The sequence below is a fragment of the Cyanistes caeruleus genome, chromosome 1 (assembly GCF_971803275.1).
Source record: "Cyanistes caeruleus chromosome 1, bCyaCae1.hap1.1, whole genome shotgun sequence".
Lineage (NCBI taxonomy): Eukaryota > Metazoa > Chordata > Aves > Passeriformes > Paridae > Cyanistes > Cyanistes caeruleus.
Genome location: NC_141701.1, coordinates 92,636,955 through 92,655,987, shown reverse-complemented (window position 1 = coordinate 92,655,987; position 19,033 = coordinate 92,636,955). Strand labels below are relative to the sequence as shown.

The window sequence follows — 19,033 nt, the reverse complement described above, 5'->3', positions numbered from 1 at the left end:
TCAAGACAAAATGGCTTACAATCAGCCAGCCAGTCTAGCTTTCTATTCTCCTGTGGGAAATGTACTAACATTTTCCACCTTGAACTATCTGGATCTGAATTACAATCTGAATTACAATTTTCCAGTAGGTGGATTGAGAAGAATTTACATTGCTTCTTATGCCTTCACATATAACCATATTTGCAATATTGTCCTCCTGTTATGAAGCAATTCAACAGCTGTACTTTGTCAATTACTCCTACTAAACAAATGACAGTTCTACATAATGATGAGAAACAAAATAGACAAAAATAATTATAACTGCATGAGATAAGTGGTTCAGCTGTGGAAAATAAACTTTTATCTGTTATAGTCACTACTTTTATGCACAAACCTTTTAAGATTTCAGGTCTGTGATTATTTTGCCATCTAAGTTTGCCACTATAAATTTCATTCTTATTAAAAAGAGGTGAATCATCAACTCCTGAATACAATATACAGAGCAACATAAGAAGCACGTGAACATAAAATTGAGCTTAGCTGAAATAATCTGTTTCACTGGCCCCAAATGGATGCACAAACAAAACCTCTGGGTAGCAGTATTATCATGCCTTTAGAATGCAATTGTGTTTTGATTGGATAGCTACACTTTTAAAGAGGTTTAAAATGCTCTGCATATTTCCATTTCCTAGTTTTCTTCATTTAAGCAGTTTGCATTTAAAAAAATAACCATTAAAGGTATCAATCAGCTATAGAAATAATGCCTCTCTTATTTCTTCATTCTTTTCAACTTATTTTCCCTGAAAGTTTAACAAATATAGATTCAATCAGCACTTACCAGCTGGCCAGCTACCACCTTTGTGCCACATTGTCCTATGTGATCAGAATAACATGGCTTACAAAATTAATTTCTTACCCAGTATAATGGCAAAAATCTGAAAAAAATATGCACTGAAATGAACAAATACTTTTCTTAAATGTCTCAAGTATGAAAATTTGATACCATCAGCAGAATTTTCTGACGCACATCTGAGCACTATAAGATGTACATGTATCTTGTATTTATAGCTGTACTAATTTGCTATCACAAATACTTATACATCTCAATATACGTTTGGATATGCTTAAAAGCTCAGAAGCAAATTAAAACTAAGAATTGCATGCCAAGTCAATCTGCTATGAAGCAAACTGATATGAATTAAAGTTATTGTTTTAAAAACAAATTAGACTCCCCATACCAGGTTCTAAGTTCTGTGTCTCAAGAGAGTGAAATACAATAAAAATAAGTATTCAGAAAAAAAAAAGTGATTTTAGTTATTTTGCTTTAAAACACTAGGGAAATATAGTATCCCAATAAGTACAAACAAGAATTTAAACTCATAAATATTAAATGCTTTAAGACTTATTTTCACTACAGAATTCCTTCCTTATATCCTTACTACAGATTTTATATCATTACTTCCAAAGAATACATTCACATGCCTTCAGGGGGAAAAGAAAAAAGGAAAAAAAGATAACATCTTGCTACCCTTAAGAAACAGAATTGGATGTACATTACTAATTTCCACTCTATCATCTAACAATACTCCCACATTAGGATTTTACAGAAGAAAACTGCCGATGGGGCTGCCCAGAAAAAGCTGAGCCTAATCATAACTGCATGCAGAGAGCATCACTCTAAGTAACTTCACTACATGTATTTAGTAAAAAGAGTAAGCCAGCTTGTAAGCCAAGTATAATAATCAGATAAAATTGCTTTCACATTTAATAAGGGAATGTATCTTCTCTTTCCAGCATACATTCAAAAAATGGTTCCTCCAAATTTTGGCCAAAGCAGAGCATCACAATGTTGTGACCATAAAGGATTTGAACTGCACATGCCCCGTGTGCCTGCTAAGCCTGCACTCAGCAAGCTGTGCCCATCCTGGCCACTTTACCTCCCAGGCTTCACCCTCCACTTCTTACTATGGCAGTTGAATAGCAACCCAGGAACCACACTAACCCTCTTCATAATGATTCTCTTACCTCCAGAAAAGCATGTGTATTATTTAGAAGAAAATGCTGTAAAATTAGAGTACCCACAAGCATGCACATCCTGCGTAAACAGGTTAGTATGCAAACCCAAATTGCTCCAGAATCCAAGGAGACTTCATATGAAAAATAACAGAGCATAGAAATTTTGAAATCATAGTCTCCTATACAGTATCTTCTCCCAAAATAAACAGGTTGAAGTTACATTTAGTGTCAGCTAATCTTCAAAGTAGTCCATAAATTTGGAATTGTTTTATGTTAGCATCACATCACATGATTAGCTTGGGACTTCTGTATTTGTATGTGTACATCCTCACACATGAACTGACAAGATGCACAAACAACAGGGTAACTGAGAGCCAACAGCCCAGAAAACTCCAATATTCTTGATGCATTTGGCATGAGAGACTATGGCTAGAAAACTGTGACTAATAATTTATAAAGTGGCAAAAGATCTAATCCTGTGACCCATGGCAGTAAGGAGGTCTCTCCATGAACTAACTGAAACCCGAATTACAATCTGTAGAACAATGAAGACAAAGATTGAGAAGGTGCAGATATTCCCTTCCAGCCTTCCACTCCCTCTCTAGGAAAAGTGTATCTCCTTGCTAAAAAGTAAAGGTACAGTAACTTCAGCTGAGAAAAGGGCAAAGTGCTGTACAGGCCAAAATGGAGAGACTGCCCTCCCAAAACAACATTTAGCTTGGCTGAAGTCATGTTGGAGTGAAAAAAACAACCTATCCTGAAATACCTAATGCTTGTCTCTCCACAGTCAGTTCTAAAGAAAAACACAGTAGGTTGATGAATGCTGATGTTCAAAATATCCTAATGAACTTAATCAATCTGCAAGTGCTCAGGACCTTTGAAACCTCTCACCTACTTACACCTCTTTCCAAGACATTGTGAATGAAATGCAGGGCAGGAACGGTTATAAACTCAGCAAAGTCCTAATTTCACTTTCAAGACAACTAAAGACAACTAATCCTGTGATAATAAAGAGCTTGTCCATCAAAAGCTGCACCATGAAGCACTAGGGTCAAGTCTAATCACAAACATGAATGTACCTTTGTGCTGCATGATGAAAAACACCCACGTTCTAGTTTTTGGTGCTAATTCAATACCTTTTAAAGGCACTCAATTAATTTAAAACCTAAGAAAAAAAAAAGGAGACATGTTTGGTAAAGTGATTAGTTCAGACTCCAAGAGCAGACAAAAGACAGAGTAGAGAGAAGAGTCTAGAGACTGAGGTATAAAATTACAGATAAGTACCATATACACTCAGCAATTTCTTAGCAGAGAACGTCATAAGGATTTTAAACAGATGACATTTACATTTGCAGTAGTCAGACTGACAGAACAGATGTGCTAAAACCCATTAAAAAAAGCCCAAATCTGAAAGACTTGTCAAGGTTTGTTAGGGACACGATTTGCACGTCTGCAAAATGAGCTCAACAACGTCTCTCTCTGAGAAACAGAAGTGCATTTTGAGAAAGAAAATGAAACATATTCATACTGTAAAAAAGCGAGGGAGTTGATATAGTCTACTTCATAATTACCTGCATTTTGAAAGTGAGTAGAAAAAGGTATATAAAAATAGTAAATGGTTATTTAAAAATTATTCTTTTCACTGCCTTCCAATTCTACTTTCAGGAAATGTCATGATAATGTGATGAAGACAATACTACTGCCACAAGGCTTTGAGATAGCTTTAAAACTGCAGGTTGTCTGAAACAGTTGCAAATTTGATGATGATTCATTTAGCTCTTTATCTTCCAGTGAGAAGTTAGCAATATTTGGGAGCATATTTTATGGACATCTTTCAGAACAAAATTACTTACAGTTACAAGTTATTTAAAGTGTTTGGAATTTTCTTGATCACCCAAATAAAAGTATTTGGAAACAAACTCTTGGGAAGATGTCTCTTCCCTGTTCATTGTTTCAGTCAAAAGTGGCTACTATAAAACAGAGACAATTTTTGAGCCAAAGACTTGTGAATGGCAAGACAGTTACACAACAAATGCAGACAGAGACCATGACAACCAGCTGATTGTTCACACAAATTCTCATGGTACGTGTTATGATGCCACAATGAAAACAAAGTCACAATAGAAGACTGGAACCTAGGAAAAACATTACAGCTTGTGAAATTGTTCAGAAAGGCAAGAGCAGCCATACTGAAAAATACTGGACAAAATCCTGTTGAGAAAGTGGACTGTGCAAGTGAACTGTTGCTGTAAAAACCACTGTGACTAGGAGAAGTCAAGGCCAGGGTCCACTTTGCTCCCAGCCATGCTGTCCCACCCTGAAGCAGCTTAGGGCCCGAGCAGGTGCAGCCTGGCTGCCACTGCAACAAAAGAGACAAAGTCAAGTCAGAACAAAAGAAATGCAAGACAAGACAGCTTGCCCCAGACCCTTAAAACCAGAATTAAGAGTGGCCTAGGGAGCTGCTGAAGCTACCATTTGTCAGCTTAACACCTGGTAAAGCAACAGGGAAGCAGAGAGCCTTGCTGAAGCCAGCTGTCCCAAAAGGATTGTGTAACACCTTCTCTCAATTTGGACAGTATCTCTAGTTTCCTGGGACATCAGGCAGTTGTCTGTAACTGCTGGGCAATTAGGTCTTTAGTTTGCACTTGAGTGAATAATTTCCTTCCAAGTTTGTGATTTATTTTCCACTGCACACATTTACTGCCTTGGGTCCTTTACTGCCTTTTTCCAACTGCATGTAATTATGTATCTACACATACTGAAAAATCAAGGCTTGATTACAACTAAAAGTAGTGAAGTCTCAGAGAGGCTTTCAAGTAGGTCTGATTTTAATGGAAAAGGGAGAACCAGTGAAAGAAACCCCAGAAGTTTCTGCCTGACAGAGTTCTCTGCTGGCAGACGAAGTTTGCTGGCTTTCTGATGATATTGGAAAGCTTCAATGTTTCCAGTCTGAATTAGGAGAGAGTCTCAAATGAACAGCAGCAGCCACCCACAATTAATGCTGTGTTCCTATCTCAGAACACAAACAAAAACAAACTGGGAGGCAAACCCAGCTTTTCCTCAGCATTATGCTGTTCTCCAAAACAGAAAGGTGTAGTGTTTCAGTCTAGCTCTAAATTTCCCTACTTTTCTATTTGTCTAAATTTTGACTTTACAAGTCTCTTACAAAACAGAAGTAATAGGAGACATAAATATAAACTCTGATGAACATCGGAATCACTTCACCAACCAAAAAGGTGAGAGAATATAGTCTGGGCAACAAAAGCAAATGACATTTGGAAAACACATTACCAATCTAAGGACTTTTTAATGGGTATATATTCATGTTACTGATTATTCAAGCAATTACAGAATATGACATTCAGATCTCAGGTTTCTTTAACTAAAATATATTCCAATTGTTTGCTTTTATCATCAAAAGTAAATTTCAGGGGATTAAGTTTCAGAACTTGAAGATAATTAAAGCTGTCTTGCTCTTTTTGCAACTACAAACATCACCTTTCAGAAATATAATCTGCACTGCATCTTGAAAGTTGAGATCACTTGAAAAACTACTCACACTTTGATATAATGACACCAAAAAGAAGACTTTCTGATATAAGACTAAATTGGTCTCTGGATTAAATTTACTTAGCAGCAATTTCTAGAAGTCCTATTTTAGTTGCAAACACATTGAAACTAACATCTCATGCAGGAATCAGTCTTGTGCATAATGCCTGCAGACTACTGCAGTAATCCCCAGAACCCACAGACCAGGGCACTAGTCCTTACTTAGTCCTTACAGACTGTGTACACCCTCAGCATTAATCAGTACATCCTTCCTTTATGCTGTTGCTTTCTGGGATAGTTTACAAATAAATTTTCAGGAACTATATCTATATCTCTATATCTACTTTTTAAATCTCCAGATATACGTAGATTGACGTATCAGCTGCTCATAAATAGTATTTTCCTGAATAGTCAATCTTCCTGAAATCTCAGTGCAAAAAGAAGTGCAAAATATGATAAAAGGAATTCCTAAAAAAAAAAAGAGTATAAAAGAAACCTTCTGTATTTAAGTTTTTCACAGTCTAACGGATTTGCCTTTCTTGCTTTATATTCTATGCATTTTGCTATTGATCTTCACAATAAACCAAAAATGTTGTCACCTGTCTGGGGAGAGTGGCTCTGAAATACAAAGAGTTGCATATCAAAAACCAGCACTAGAACATCAATACTAATTTTTAAAGTTCATTTCTATTGCTCATGCCTGCAGAGAGTCCAAAAAGAGGGAAAATGTGACATTTCTAACTTCACAAATACAGTGTGTCAAGAATGCTCCATTCTTTCAAAAAAGTGAGTTTTAATATAGAGAGCACTCTGTCTGGAGTACTCTTGGAGAACTCTAACTTCTCTATAAGGTACTCTATGCTCAGCAGGATATAAATAAATCCCTACTCTGAAGAAGATACCTCTGCAGTCACTCATGGCTCTCCAGAGGAAGGAAAATAATTTTTTTTTTATTTCTTGGAGAAAAAAGTCCTGGAGTCTTTAGATGCCCTGATTGACAAGAAGATTCAGAAATCACTTGGTATATCTTTGAGGTTCCAAAACAAAAATTATGACATGGCTGTTTCTTTTCCTTTTCCTTTGATTTTTACTTGCTGAACTTAATTTTATGTGCTTGGATGTTTGAATGCAAGTTATAGAGCACTTAAGTGATAACCATTAGCATTCCTTGATGTGTGGCTTTACCTCTTCAGCAGGTCAGCCTATATAATTATTAATAAAATTTTCAGTGAAGTTATTATCAGAGCAGATGTCACATTCTAGAGACAAAAGTGACATTTGGAATCTACTGATAAGTCCTTGTACATTTTGTGTAGGAAGCTGCTAGATGACTTTATGGCCTCAGCAATAGAGAAAGGAGATATAGGGGATTCTACTTTTGGTTTATTTTGCTTTTTTGATAAATGGGAGATAGAAATAATCCCTTTTGGCTATTAAAGTAGTTTAAACACATATTTAATTTTAGCTATTCTGGCTCTAGGCTCTGGAGTTGTCTGCAGCCATGTTAAGTTCTGGCAAATTTTGTGCTGAGATCTTTCTGGGAATATCTACATGGGAATGTAATAGCTGGCTGTTGTCACAAGAGTAAAGTCTACAAATTAAGACTCTATGCTCTTAAGTGCAAAGAAAAAGCCTTGCATTTTACAGATGAGCACATGTTCAAATACCCAAAACATTTTCTCTGCCTTGCATAGCTTCTTTATCCTGCTGCCATATGGTACAAAGATTATTCCATCTTAGTATCTGGAGACTACTTTCTAACAGGAACTACTAGATAATTTGGTATTTTCTTAATAAGCAGGATAAAGAAAGTTTATTATTCTTTAAAATCAAGACATCAAATAATTTTTTTTCCTTGTTAAGTTCACTACAAAAAAGCCCTGGAAAAAAATGTATGACATACATTACTGTATGCTCAGTGACCAGCTGTTTTAAATTTGGGTATATAAGTAATTCACTCTTTTCTGTGTTCAAGAGCTGAATGATTTAATAAATCCCCATATGCCCCAACATGTGCCAGCTACACTGGGTTATCGAAAATCCAGCTGCTGTTATGATAAGAGCTGCCAATGCTAAAACTACTGAAGAGAATAATGAATCAACTTCAAGTCAACTAAGACATAAACTGACACAGTTCCACTTAAGATATGTGGGAATACAATACATCTGTTAATTAAAAACTAACACTGATCCATAGTCACATGAAATTTAGTGCCAAGAATTCATGGGCATTGTTTGTGGTGGAAAATTAATGCAAATCAACCTGTATGAAGACAAGCATCCCCATTTCCATCAGTTGTCCTAGATGCATAGGAATGTCCTATAAATTACACATTCAGTTTGCAAAACAGATTCTATTGTGTCACAGTTGGCTTTCTTTCACACACAGTATAATTCCCACGCAGCTATTAGATGATACGTTTTACAGAGCTAGACTTCTGAATTTTTAAATTATCATAAAAAACTGGTTATGAAAATGACTATGAAAATTTGATTGGTTTGATGTACCAATATTTTAATGCAAGGTAAGAGTCAAAAAGTACAATGCCACTGCCCTTAAGTCATTGAACAGTACACAAAAAAGGGAAGCAGAAAGACAGAAAACAGGCAAACAAGGTTGGCAAGAAATTATTCTCCAGACACATATTTTCTGGATAATCAGTGCAGAAATATCCAACAAAATATGTCACCATTAACTTTTTAAAAGCCAAGAAAATACTTCCTTGGACACGAAATTATTATTTGTAGTTACAAAAGCTTAGCAGGTGTAACTTTCATCTTGGTGTCAGCATAAGGAAATACATTAATGATACATTCTTTCATTTCTCACAATTAGCTCTGTTGTTAAGAGAAATAATTTTGAAATTAATCTAGAACTCATCAGTCCCCTAAGCAAGACTGGAGTATTATATTGATGTAAATTTACATAAGATATAGGATATAAAATACTTATTAGAACAAACAAACACAAAATCAAGCCATTTACATTTGTTGGAGCTGATCATCTCTAGTACACAAAGTGTTCAATGCTCAAAAGCCACATTAAAGACAACTTCAGTAACTCCAACTTCAAGCAATCTATATATAGTAGTTTATGTATAAAAAATAATTTAAGAATGCATTATTTGAAAAAGATTAAGAATATATTGACAAATTAAATGCATGCCATGCAGAGATTTAAGATGCTTATAAAAACTCGAGCATCGGGGCCAACCACATCAAGGGGCTTACAGAAAACTCAAAGACTTTGAAAGCTTAAAGAACCTCATTTTTTTCATACCTTAATTATGAAGTTGCAAATAATTGTGTTTTCAGCCACATGTTCTTGACACTGCAACAAACCCAACACTGTCATTTTCTCAATTATTAGTAGACTTACTTTTCTTTAAGGAAATCCACTACTTGTCTGAAGTCTGCCACACAGTATTCTCTTTTCATGTCCATGAGCACACTGTCAGAGGCTGACTGGACTGGTATGTGCAGAAAAGCATATACTCTTGGATGATTGAGAATCTTGGCCATTTCCTAAGAGTTATTAAAAGAAAAAGAAACTTTAAAGCATTATGAAAATAATACAGAAAACTCATTTCAATTAAAATATGCAGTAAGTATCAGTACTAATACTTCTAAAACCCAAACAATCCTGAATTGCCACAGCCCATTTGAAACATTAGGGACAGGTGAAAATATCTGAAAGCCAATTTTGTTTTAAGAGAAAATAAGAAGTGATAAAATCAAATTTCCTTTGAGACAGGGATCACATTTCCTATTATTGATTATGCAATCAAAATAGAATTTTAGAGGCAAAGTATTGTGAAAATTGGTGATTTCAGAGAGTGACTGCTTTCAAAGGGTGGCAAGGGTTAGTTGCTTTCTTGCTGGAGTGAAGTAACTTCTCAGATACCAAAATGAGAATGTCTGTAACTGGATCATCCCTACAGTTGGCCAGTTGCTAATTAAGGTACACCTCATCACTTGCAATCCTGCTCCAATACTGGTCTGAAATGTTATATATGTTACTTCAGTGAAAAGGACAGAAATTAAAAGTGCTTGGCTATAAAATGAATAGAATTAATCAGGGGGCAGCTCAGAACCGGAGTAATGGCTTGGCAAGAGACACAGGGTGTTACACATTTTGTACAAATGCAAATGGTCAGGAAAAAAAAGAAAAAAGTAAAGGTAATAGCAAAATGGAAAACCAAACCTCCTAATGAAAGCCAAACCAAACCCCCAACAGAGGCTTGGCAAGGAGATAGAATGTGAGACAAAGAACAGAATAGGGTGGTCTGATTTCTCTCATTTTTATTATTTAACCAATTAAGGAACATACAGTCAAGCAACAAAGTGTAAGTATTTTTAAAAGTTTAAACCAACCAGCATTGAGACTGTGTGCAATATGGTACCATACTGCTTGTTAATCTTTGAGCTGCAACAAGTAAGTGAACTTGGATAAAGAACCATATTCCATGAACAGCCAGGTGTTCCCATATGGCTTTCCCTTTCTCCCTATGCTGTGGGCATACAGGAAATGGCCTGGGACTGAGCACTGATCTTCTGCCAGTGCATTCTGCTTTCTCCAGTCAGGCTCACTCAGTCCATTTCTCCTGTTTGATGGCACAGATATTCTGTCTGACAGCACATACTGCTGCCATATTTGGTTTTTAAAATGCAACTATTTACAATTTTTTTTCCAGACCATTAATCAGCAATATTAGTCATGCATCTAGATTTTCACTCTGTATTTATTTCTACAAGGCTGGCCTAGATTGTTCAAAGAGAAGGCAGACATCCTCGTGCCCTTTCACTTGCAAGAACTCAGCATTTAAAAGCACTGAATTTTAGAACAAAAAGAAAAAAAAATAGTCTCTCAGTACTCACTTTTCATCTGACAAAAATATGTGTACAAAACCTGAACTCTATCAAATCACTTCTGGAAGCAGTTTTGAAAGTTTCTAAGATCCTATTACATAAATGTTTAAGAGAAGTGGGTACATTATTCAAGGCAACAGCTACTCCATCTCAGGTACGTAAACTCAATTTGATACACAGAATTGCACACAGTTTGATACACAGAAAGGCTGTGTGCAGAGAACCTGGCTCTCAGTGGAAGCTGGAGGTAGCTGGTTTCATGAAAAAAAGAGTGAAGAAAAGGCCACCATGCATCCACACAAATTTTATGTCCAATTCAAATGGAACTATACTTATCTGTGTCCTTAAAAACTGTAGATCTTCAGCTAGAATATATTTTCAAAAACTAAACTGCACAGAACAAGCATCTAAAATTGGGAAACCTTTTCTTTAAGCTTCAGAAAATCTTGTAAATGTAATTTGTATGAAGCATCTCATAGCCATCTGCGATTTTTCTGTTTATCAGTAATCAAATATATTTCTAAAATATGGGAAATATGAGCTGAAACTTAAGCTATGGACCACAAGCCTATTATTCTGCCTATCTCTTCGTTCCAAGTACTTCATTCAATCTTAGAAAACAGATTTATGATATAAGGAACCAATGAAAGTCATGTTTCATAATATGTTTCTAAATCTGCCAAGTTCTTTAAAATAACTCACCCTATGCATAGAAAAAAAAAAATTCTTTGCCACTCCTCTCAAATTTTGCATCTCTGAATAACAGAATCTTCAGTATGGGATCAGTTTGTGAATTCTTTTTGGAACTAAAAATTCATTTATTAGAATTTCTAGATACAAAAGCGTTATTTATTCCAGCTTTTGCAAGGTTGACAATCATGTGATAGAACAAAAACCCAAACAGATTCACTGCATCTGCTTGTTTGTGACAGAAATACTACATTTTAAAAAATCTTGCCTTGTTTTACCACAAAGTTTTGATTTTTAGAGTTTCAAATGTGGAAATTCTCTAGTTACATGAAAATGTTGCTCTTATTTCTCATATTCACCTAAAAAAAAAATAAAAATTTTGCTGTGAAGAATGAAATCCAAGTTCTAAAATCTCAAAAGCGTTTTCCTACCCAGAGGATTCAAGGAAACCAAAGCACCCAACCCCAAAGGCGCTAGCTGCTGATCTGACAGTAACATGCAGAATCCTGCTGGTCTCACTGTTGATCTCTTTCAGGGGGATGTGGCCAAGAGGGAGCTTTTGACTGCAATTCCTGTGAGAGGAACTAAACCAGTGGTGTCCAACAGCCAGTGTTAAACAAGACTAACCAGAACTGCTTCTTCCAGTTATCCCATGTAAAAGAAAGAAACATGTTCTCTGCAATCACTCTTGTCGATAACTTTCAAGATTAGGAACAAAACTGTTGTCATTTAAAGTAATTACCCTGGGTTTTCTACTAATGGGACGCAAAATGCCTGGCATTAATTAACTGAACTTTTCAACTATCACTACAGGTCCCTGCATCCAGTAACAAATACAGCTGTAAGCTCAAAAACATTATTGACTATTCCACTCCATCATTTTGGTTCAGAAAGATACTCCATATCAAAAGAACTGGCATCCTTTAGAAAGTAAATAATTTGTCTTGTGTATCAGAAATTCACATATAATACACACATTGTCTATCTGGGAACACTAACACAACCTAGCTGCAGTGGTCACGGGTCTCAGGGATGTTCTGGACAGTCAAAGCTCCTCCTAGAGATGAGGAGGTTGCAAACAGCTCTTTCTACTGTGAATGCCTTGCTTTGCTTGCTTTCTGTATCTATAGCCACACAAAATGCACTGCATGTGTTTTGAATCAAAGGTCTTACTGATAAACTGATTTCCCAGCAGGTACTTGAGGCTTGTAAGATTAACTCTGTGAATTCAGCAGAACACAAATTATTAACATAAACCAAATGAAAGTCAGAAGTACCTGATGACCCACCGTTTCACTGCCATTCACTTTTAAGTACTGCTGGTGGTCTTAAATTTACCTTTTATAACCAGAAACTCTAAGTGAGCCATTCAGAAGGAAACAGAAGAATGAATCAAACAAAAGTTTTGCATGGTTGCATCAGAAATCTGGACAAACCAATCTTTCAAATTCTGCACTGTGCAGATAGAAATATCACATTCTAACCTGTAGCTTTGAGGTAAGACTGTTACAGTCTTATCTTTTACCCTCGCTACCACTAAAATAACACTGAAGTTCTTTACTACATAGGTTTGAATAAATTACAACTGCTCTGCACTGAACAGTCATACTTAGTCAATGCTGACAGACTTTCCCATACTACAGATTGCACATAGAATACCAGATTTCATCACTAAATAAAACTATTAGTTAATATCCCAAAGAGTATTTGAAGGACATCATGGACTAATGCATATTTGTTCTTCACAGTGTCTCAGCATTCTAAGTTTAACATCTGTTTCCTGTTGTTTTTATAATTTTGTTTTTCTAAAGTGCTTTGCATTACTAGGTATAATTACATATTTCAGTTAGAAGAAAAAAAAAATACAGAATTTTATTTCCATCTGGAAGCAATAAATGAACAACGTATTGAAACTGTATCACTGTGAAAGAAATTTTCTGTTTTTCATCACAACTGAAATGGCTGATTGCCTTCTCTCACTATTCCCTGGAATCTGATAATGTGTCTATGAATGAAGGGATGCACTACACAAAAATGAAATTTCATGTAGGAACTAAAAGGTCAAAAAGTAGCACAATTTGTTTTAACTTGACTCTACAAAAATAGGCATCATGTACATTTAGAAAACAACAATGTATGTGAAACATCCTTTAGGATACTGATCACATATGAAATATTTTTTTCCAGTCCTTAGCAGCTGGAGTACATTAGAACACAAAGCACATTACCAGAAAGATTTCTATCCAGTCAGTGTATTTTATCCTAGCAATTACAACACACAAATTTAACCACCTAACCAGAAAATCACACCTCCTGTTTGCAACGACACCATGTGCAACCATAGAAAATCGCAGAGACAGTAAACATCAATATCTGTGCATCTTTATGTCAGTACCAGCAAGCTGTTCAGACAGCGATTCTTTCTCCTTACCTAAAGCAGGCAAAAATCCAAGTATTTGACTTCTGTCTCATGCTTGAGTCACGATAATGTGAATAGCTTGCTTGATAGCAAAAGGATTTTGTCCTCTGCCAGCAGTAAGCCCAAAGAAACCCTCATCCAAATGGAAACATGACAAAATGGCACTCCCTCAAAACTCCATCCCTTTGTGGCAGATATTAGTTTGGGATATGTCACGAGAAGTGTCTGCTGACTCTTGTCTTTCAGAAGCCAAGCAGTGCCACCACCGGCACAGTCTGGATGAAAACCAAGTGGCTGTGGCCCATTTTATAAATTCCTCCACTGCAGTGCAGCTCAGGAACAGATGTGATCTTGTGATGCAGGCACGGGAATGATGACACAGCTATGATCCAGTCTGGAAAGCCCATAGCAGTTTTGTTAAAACAAACGAACAGGGAACTCTCCCCCATTTCCCACCCCTTGTGAGTAATGGGGCTGTAAAAAACAAAGAACGTGTGGGATGTCCCTGAGGACACTGGTTGGAAGGCAATGCCTCTCCCTCACCTGTGTATGAACTGGGGGAGATGTACTGAAGTCACACGATGGGCAAGCTTAGTGGCAACCTCTACCCCATGTAATATGACATGACATGTTCAGGTCTTTATCCTGTCATTAGGATAAAGGCAAGTCACACTGGAGCAGTTAGAAACCCATGCAATTCTAGCCAATGTAATTTGAACCTTAAAATCAAATCTTTGGGTTGCCAGATGGAGGACAAAAATCTGTTTTGTCATATGGGAAAAATGCCTTCTACATTACCAAACAGAAAACTGGTATTAGCTCAGGCCACCCTTCGAAGTGGATATAAACCAGATGGCAAGCTGTGATTTGCTGATAGGAAAACTAGCCGTAAGAGCCATATGCTCAGCCCTAGCTGTTCCCAGCTGTTCTCCTAGGTGTGGGATCTCTCTACTGCTTCCAACCTCAGAAAACAGACAAACCATAGCTAAACAAGTTTTTTCCTCCCTCACAGTTTAATATGTATTAAACCTAATCTCTTAAAAAACCAAACCATGCCATACCAAAACCACCTAATATGCCTTCAAGAGCTTGCCACATCTTCCTTTATTAAATAAGAGCACAAGCTAACTTGAGCTCCTGCACAGTAAGTGATATTCAGATAATATCATAATACAATAACTGTATTTCACAGTCTAATTCTTCAGCTGAAGTTTGTCCCATCTCTTCCCATGAGTCAGTGCACAAAGAAAACACACAGCACCAAAAACACTAGATACATGATTTGTAAACACAAAAATATAAAGAATTCCCCTATTCTTTTAAAAGGTGGACATGGTTCTTTCCAAGATTATATATGGTATACCCAAGAATGAAAAGAAACTTCTTGCACAGTACCATTTATTCATATTTTCAGATATAACCAGTAAATCCCAGTACAGCTGTCTTAAACCTTGGTTCGTGAAATTCTCCACAATAAGCAAGCTAGCATTTCTATCACAATTTGCTTCCAATATTAAAGCAAGACTGACTTTACACTGGGTAAAATGTTAAGCATCAGCATCTCCATTGGGTGGATTAATTATTATTCAGCCTGTGATGAGCCATGAGCCCAAGCACATCTGAGTCTCCACGTCACCAAAATACAGCTGATTCAGTGACACCTTCAGCATTAATACCACACTAATTTCTGTGCACCATGCAGGAAAACGGTTCAGTGCTTTCAAAGATGAGAACTTATTGTTGCTGCTTCAGCCATCGTTGCAATCCTAAAGAGCCTTTGTGGAGCTTCAGAGTGTTGTTTGTCCAGTTCCAAAAATTGATTCACCTCAAGGTAAAGTGTACATTTCATTACTGGCTAGAGAGTTGGTTTCATGACTCAAAACCAGCCAACCAAAACGTTAATACTAATTCCTTATGAAATTATTAATTCTGACATGCAAGAAAATACACAATTTTTTTTAATTTTCTCTATAGTTCTCTCTAATTTCTCATCATTAAGCACTCCTCGAATGAAATCTTTGTTTTCAGAAGTAAATTAATACTCCTTTTTTCAATATGTATTAAAAACACTTATTTTAGGGAAGGTCCCTAAAAAGGTGATTTATTGCAACAGCACACTGCTACTTTAAATAACTCTCTGTCTCAATCATACTTTATGCTAATAAAACCTTGGAAATTAATTAAAGCATAGAGAGGCACACACAATAGGCAAGTAGGATTGTCACACTACCTTTTTGTCTTCAGAAAGCTGAATGAGTGTAATGAATTGCTAGTTTCATCTGTACTATGAATTTGTTCTCCAGCTCAAAAATGAGGATCCCATAGGATAGAAAAGAATTGATGGTTTCTGCTCAGAAGGAAGACATAGAATGGATTGCACACCCCTCCAGAGTTCATCTGTACCAAGACAGCAGTGCCAGGAAGCTTCTCTATTGTTTCCCTTAATTTCAAACAAGCAAGTATGATATCTAAAATAGCAACTGCTTTACCAGGTTACAGTGGAAGGAAAATAGTGGAAGGTTTTAATCAAAACTTAAACCTTTAGGCTAGTGCTATCACTTTCTTTTGTGAGCTGACCTAAATTTCACAGTAAAACAGAATAAAAATATTCTGAACCATAACGATGAGATTTACAGAATTTACATTCTTCAGTAACGCTTGCACATTTAACAGAGCTAAAGCAATTGAATTCAAAGAATGAGATTTTACATATTTTCCTCAATTAACAGTGGTACAACAACGCAAAGCAAATATTACTGTTCACTTTTATTAAAGTTTCTAGAACATAATGTATTTTCTTTTTCCCATTTTTAAAGAAAATCTTCACCTCAAGAAAATCAACCTTATTTTTAAATGAATGCCAAAGCCTAACGAAGCAAGCAGTCTTACTGAAGATTATGTAGATGATGCTGTAAAGCACAGGAAAAGTGACAGCTCATCTATCAAAGAAAACAAAAGGGTTTATGCATCTAAACTAAATAGAAGCTTTTGAAATAGGATGGAGAGTAGTTGGTAGAACTTTACTTATTATAATATAAATAACTGGGAAAGTGAGATGTTATTTGTTTAACAATGAAGGCAGAAATATTAAAAGAAGATGGCACAGTTCGTTATGCAAGCTCTATGTTTGACAATAGCTTCTACCTCAATGTCTTGAAGCGCATGGCAACTGATAAAAATCCTACTTTTATTTAGCACAAATGCACTATCCCCATATATGCATTTCCCATTCTTTGAACATATTGCTCAATTAATGGTGATTTTTATTTTCTGCTAGTAATTCACCAGAAGAAAGCTCCAGCTCCAAAGGACTGCTGGGATGAGACAGTATTGTAAGTAATTGACGGACAGCCTGACACTCGGCACAAGATTGAGTGTGGATCTGTCTGCATTTAAATACTCTTCCTTCTCAGGCAGTCTAACAAGCAAGAGCAACATTCATATGAGCAAATCATAATTAAGGTACAGATAATATGCACAGATTTAACTGGTCAAGCAGTGTGCTACTTAATGTTAACCCCTTTTTGCAAGACCAATTTTTATTCACAGATTATTAAATATAGAAGAGCACTAGAGGCATGCATAAAATATTCTGTCTTGATGGAAAAATGAACTTTGCATAAATAAAGCCCATTTTTTATGTATCTCTCTCAAAGCATTTTTTCTACTAGTGTTAGAAATAACATGAGCTTCATTCCCAACAACACAAATATTCCATGTTGTCTGGAAGGAAACCTTTATTGTTCAAAGTTTCCAATTTGATAATATTTTTGAGAGAACCCAAGATTCACAAATACAGTGTATTTCTCTTCGGGAAGAGTAAAATGGGTTCTTACTTAGACATTTATTAAGCCAAATCATACTCTACCAGCTGGAAACAAACATGTCACCGAGCATTTACAGACGTTAGGATCTGCTGTGTCTGAGATGTTAAAATTCTAGATTAGAGAAAATGGTGTAACAAAATGTATCCCAAAGCACAGCAGAGATTCGTCCATTTCCCAACTCCATAATATAAAAAAATACATTGACTCTGGGGTGAGCTCATGTTCCCATGACACCATGTCTTAAGGAGTGATTTCAAGGAAATGCGCTATATTTGAGACAAAGAACGCTTTGAGAGGAAGGAGAGACAGATTGTTTTCGTACTAAAAAAAAAAAAGCAGGAATACACAGAATAAGCAAAGATGCACAAACAACTTCTACAGGACAAATAAGCATTTAACATAATACCAAAGGAATTAGTAAGCATCCCTTCATACCTTGCCTTTTTTTTTTCCAGGAGGACAGAGGCAATTGCTCCATCCTCCTCCCTTTAGTATCTGAGGTTCCTTTCAATTACACTGCTAGCAAAATAGACAGTTTGCACAGAGACAACTTTTTAATTACAGCAAGAAAAAGTTGCATGGTCCACTGAGTACAAAACACTACAAAACTCACAGTAATAAGAAGTCAGGGGCTTAACTATTCATTTATTTAAATGTATGCTGCAGTTTTCATTTTTTTCTGGTCAAATCAACAGATTTTAATTGGCACTTTCAAAAGCAGCAGTCTATGAAAATGACAAGAAATAATACTAGAAACAAAGCAAATACATGCCCTAAAGTCCTTTTAATTCTTGAAATTATGCTGCCCTTTTATTTGCCATTGAGGAATGTGTGCATATTATTCCCTTTTTAAACACATTTCAAATCAGCTTACACTCTAGGTTATTCAAAACTTGAGCTTATGCACAACGCTCAAAAACGCTTGGTGCACTCAGAGGAAAAAAAAGGACAACAGAGAAAAAAGAAAAGTGAATTAGTAATTTTACTGTAATAATTTCCTATGTGCTGCGTCAGGGCACTTTTGAGGGAGCCATCTGTAGAGTATCAGCTTCAATGAGGTTAAGGAACATAAACACTGAGCTGACACAAAAAATCAAAGCAAAAGAGCAAAGAAATACTACTCTGACTCGTGGTACACTTGGCACACCTTCTGCATTTAAAGACTGTGCTGCCATGCAGACTCCATCTCAATGGCTGGTGTATCACTCAAATGTCCTGAATTAATAACAGAGATACAGCCCACAGATGGCATATAGTATGGTTTGAGACAGACTCATTTTGACAGGTGACAAAGACAACTACTCATCTAGTCATGTGAAATTAAGCACTTACGGGAATGGCAGGTGTGAACTGCCTCCTTTATACAGATCTGGAAGCATCCCATCACTCACAGAAAGCGCCATACTAAAATCCCAGACAACTCTGGGATTATGTTAAATCCACAAAGGAGGCAAGCTAAGGCTGAGATGTGAGTCCCTGCCCTTTTAGTCTGGATGATCCAGAGTCTCTTATGATTTGGACAGAGCCCCGAATACTTAAAAAGAAAATTAGCTGAATATTAATTTCAAGCTGCTATACATTTTGCCTTATTTTTTACTTTTCAGACTAATTCCCATTCATTGTTTATCTACTACCATTGCTTTAATGGATTTTTCCCAACCCTCCCTTTCCATCAGTCACTGGA

The 19,033-nt window shown here is 36.2% G+C and overlaps 1 protein-coding gene and 1 long non-coding RNA gene across 3 annotated transcripts in view; both read right to left on the bottom strand.

The window, feature by feature from the left end:
* Positions 1-19,033, bottom strand: part of CDKAL1 (CDKAL1 threonylcarbamoyladenosine tRNA methylthiotransferase) — a 377,626-nt gene that overhangs the window by 120,676 nt on the left and 237,917 nt on the right. For both annotated transcript variants that reach the window (XM_086842602.1, XM_023919638.2), the window contains exon 11: positions 8,924-9,069. In XM_086842602.1, the coding sequence (XP_086698728.1) occupies positions 8,924-9,069 (146 nt within the window). The remainder of the gene's footprint in view (positions 1-8,923; positions 9,070-19,033) is intronic.
* On the bottom strand, positions 774-4,031 carry LOC147655741 (uncharacterized). Its single transcript, XR_015274024.1, has 3 exons — positions 3,849-4,031; positions 3,075-3,160; positions 774-914 (listed from the first exon to the last, which is right to left on the bottom strand). It is a non-coding gene; the product is annotated as an uncharacterized LOC147655741 (long non-coding RNA).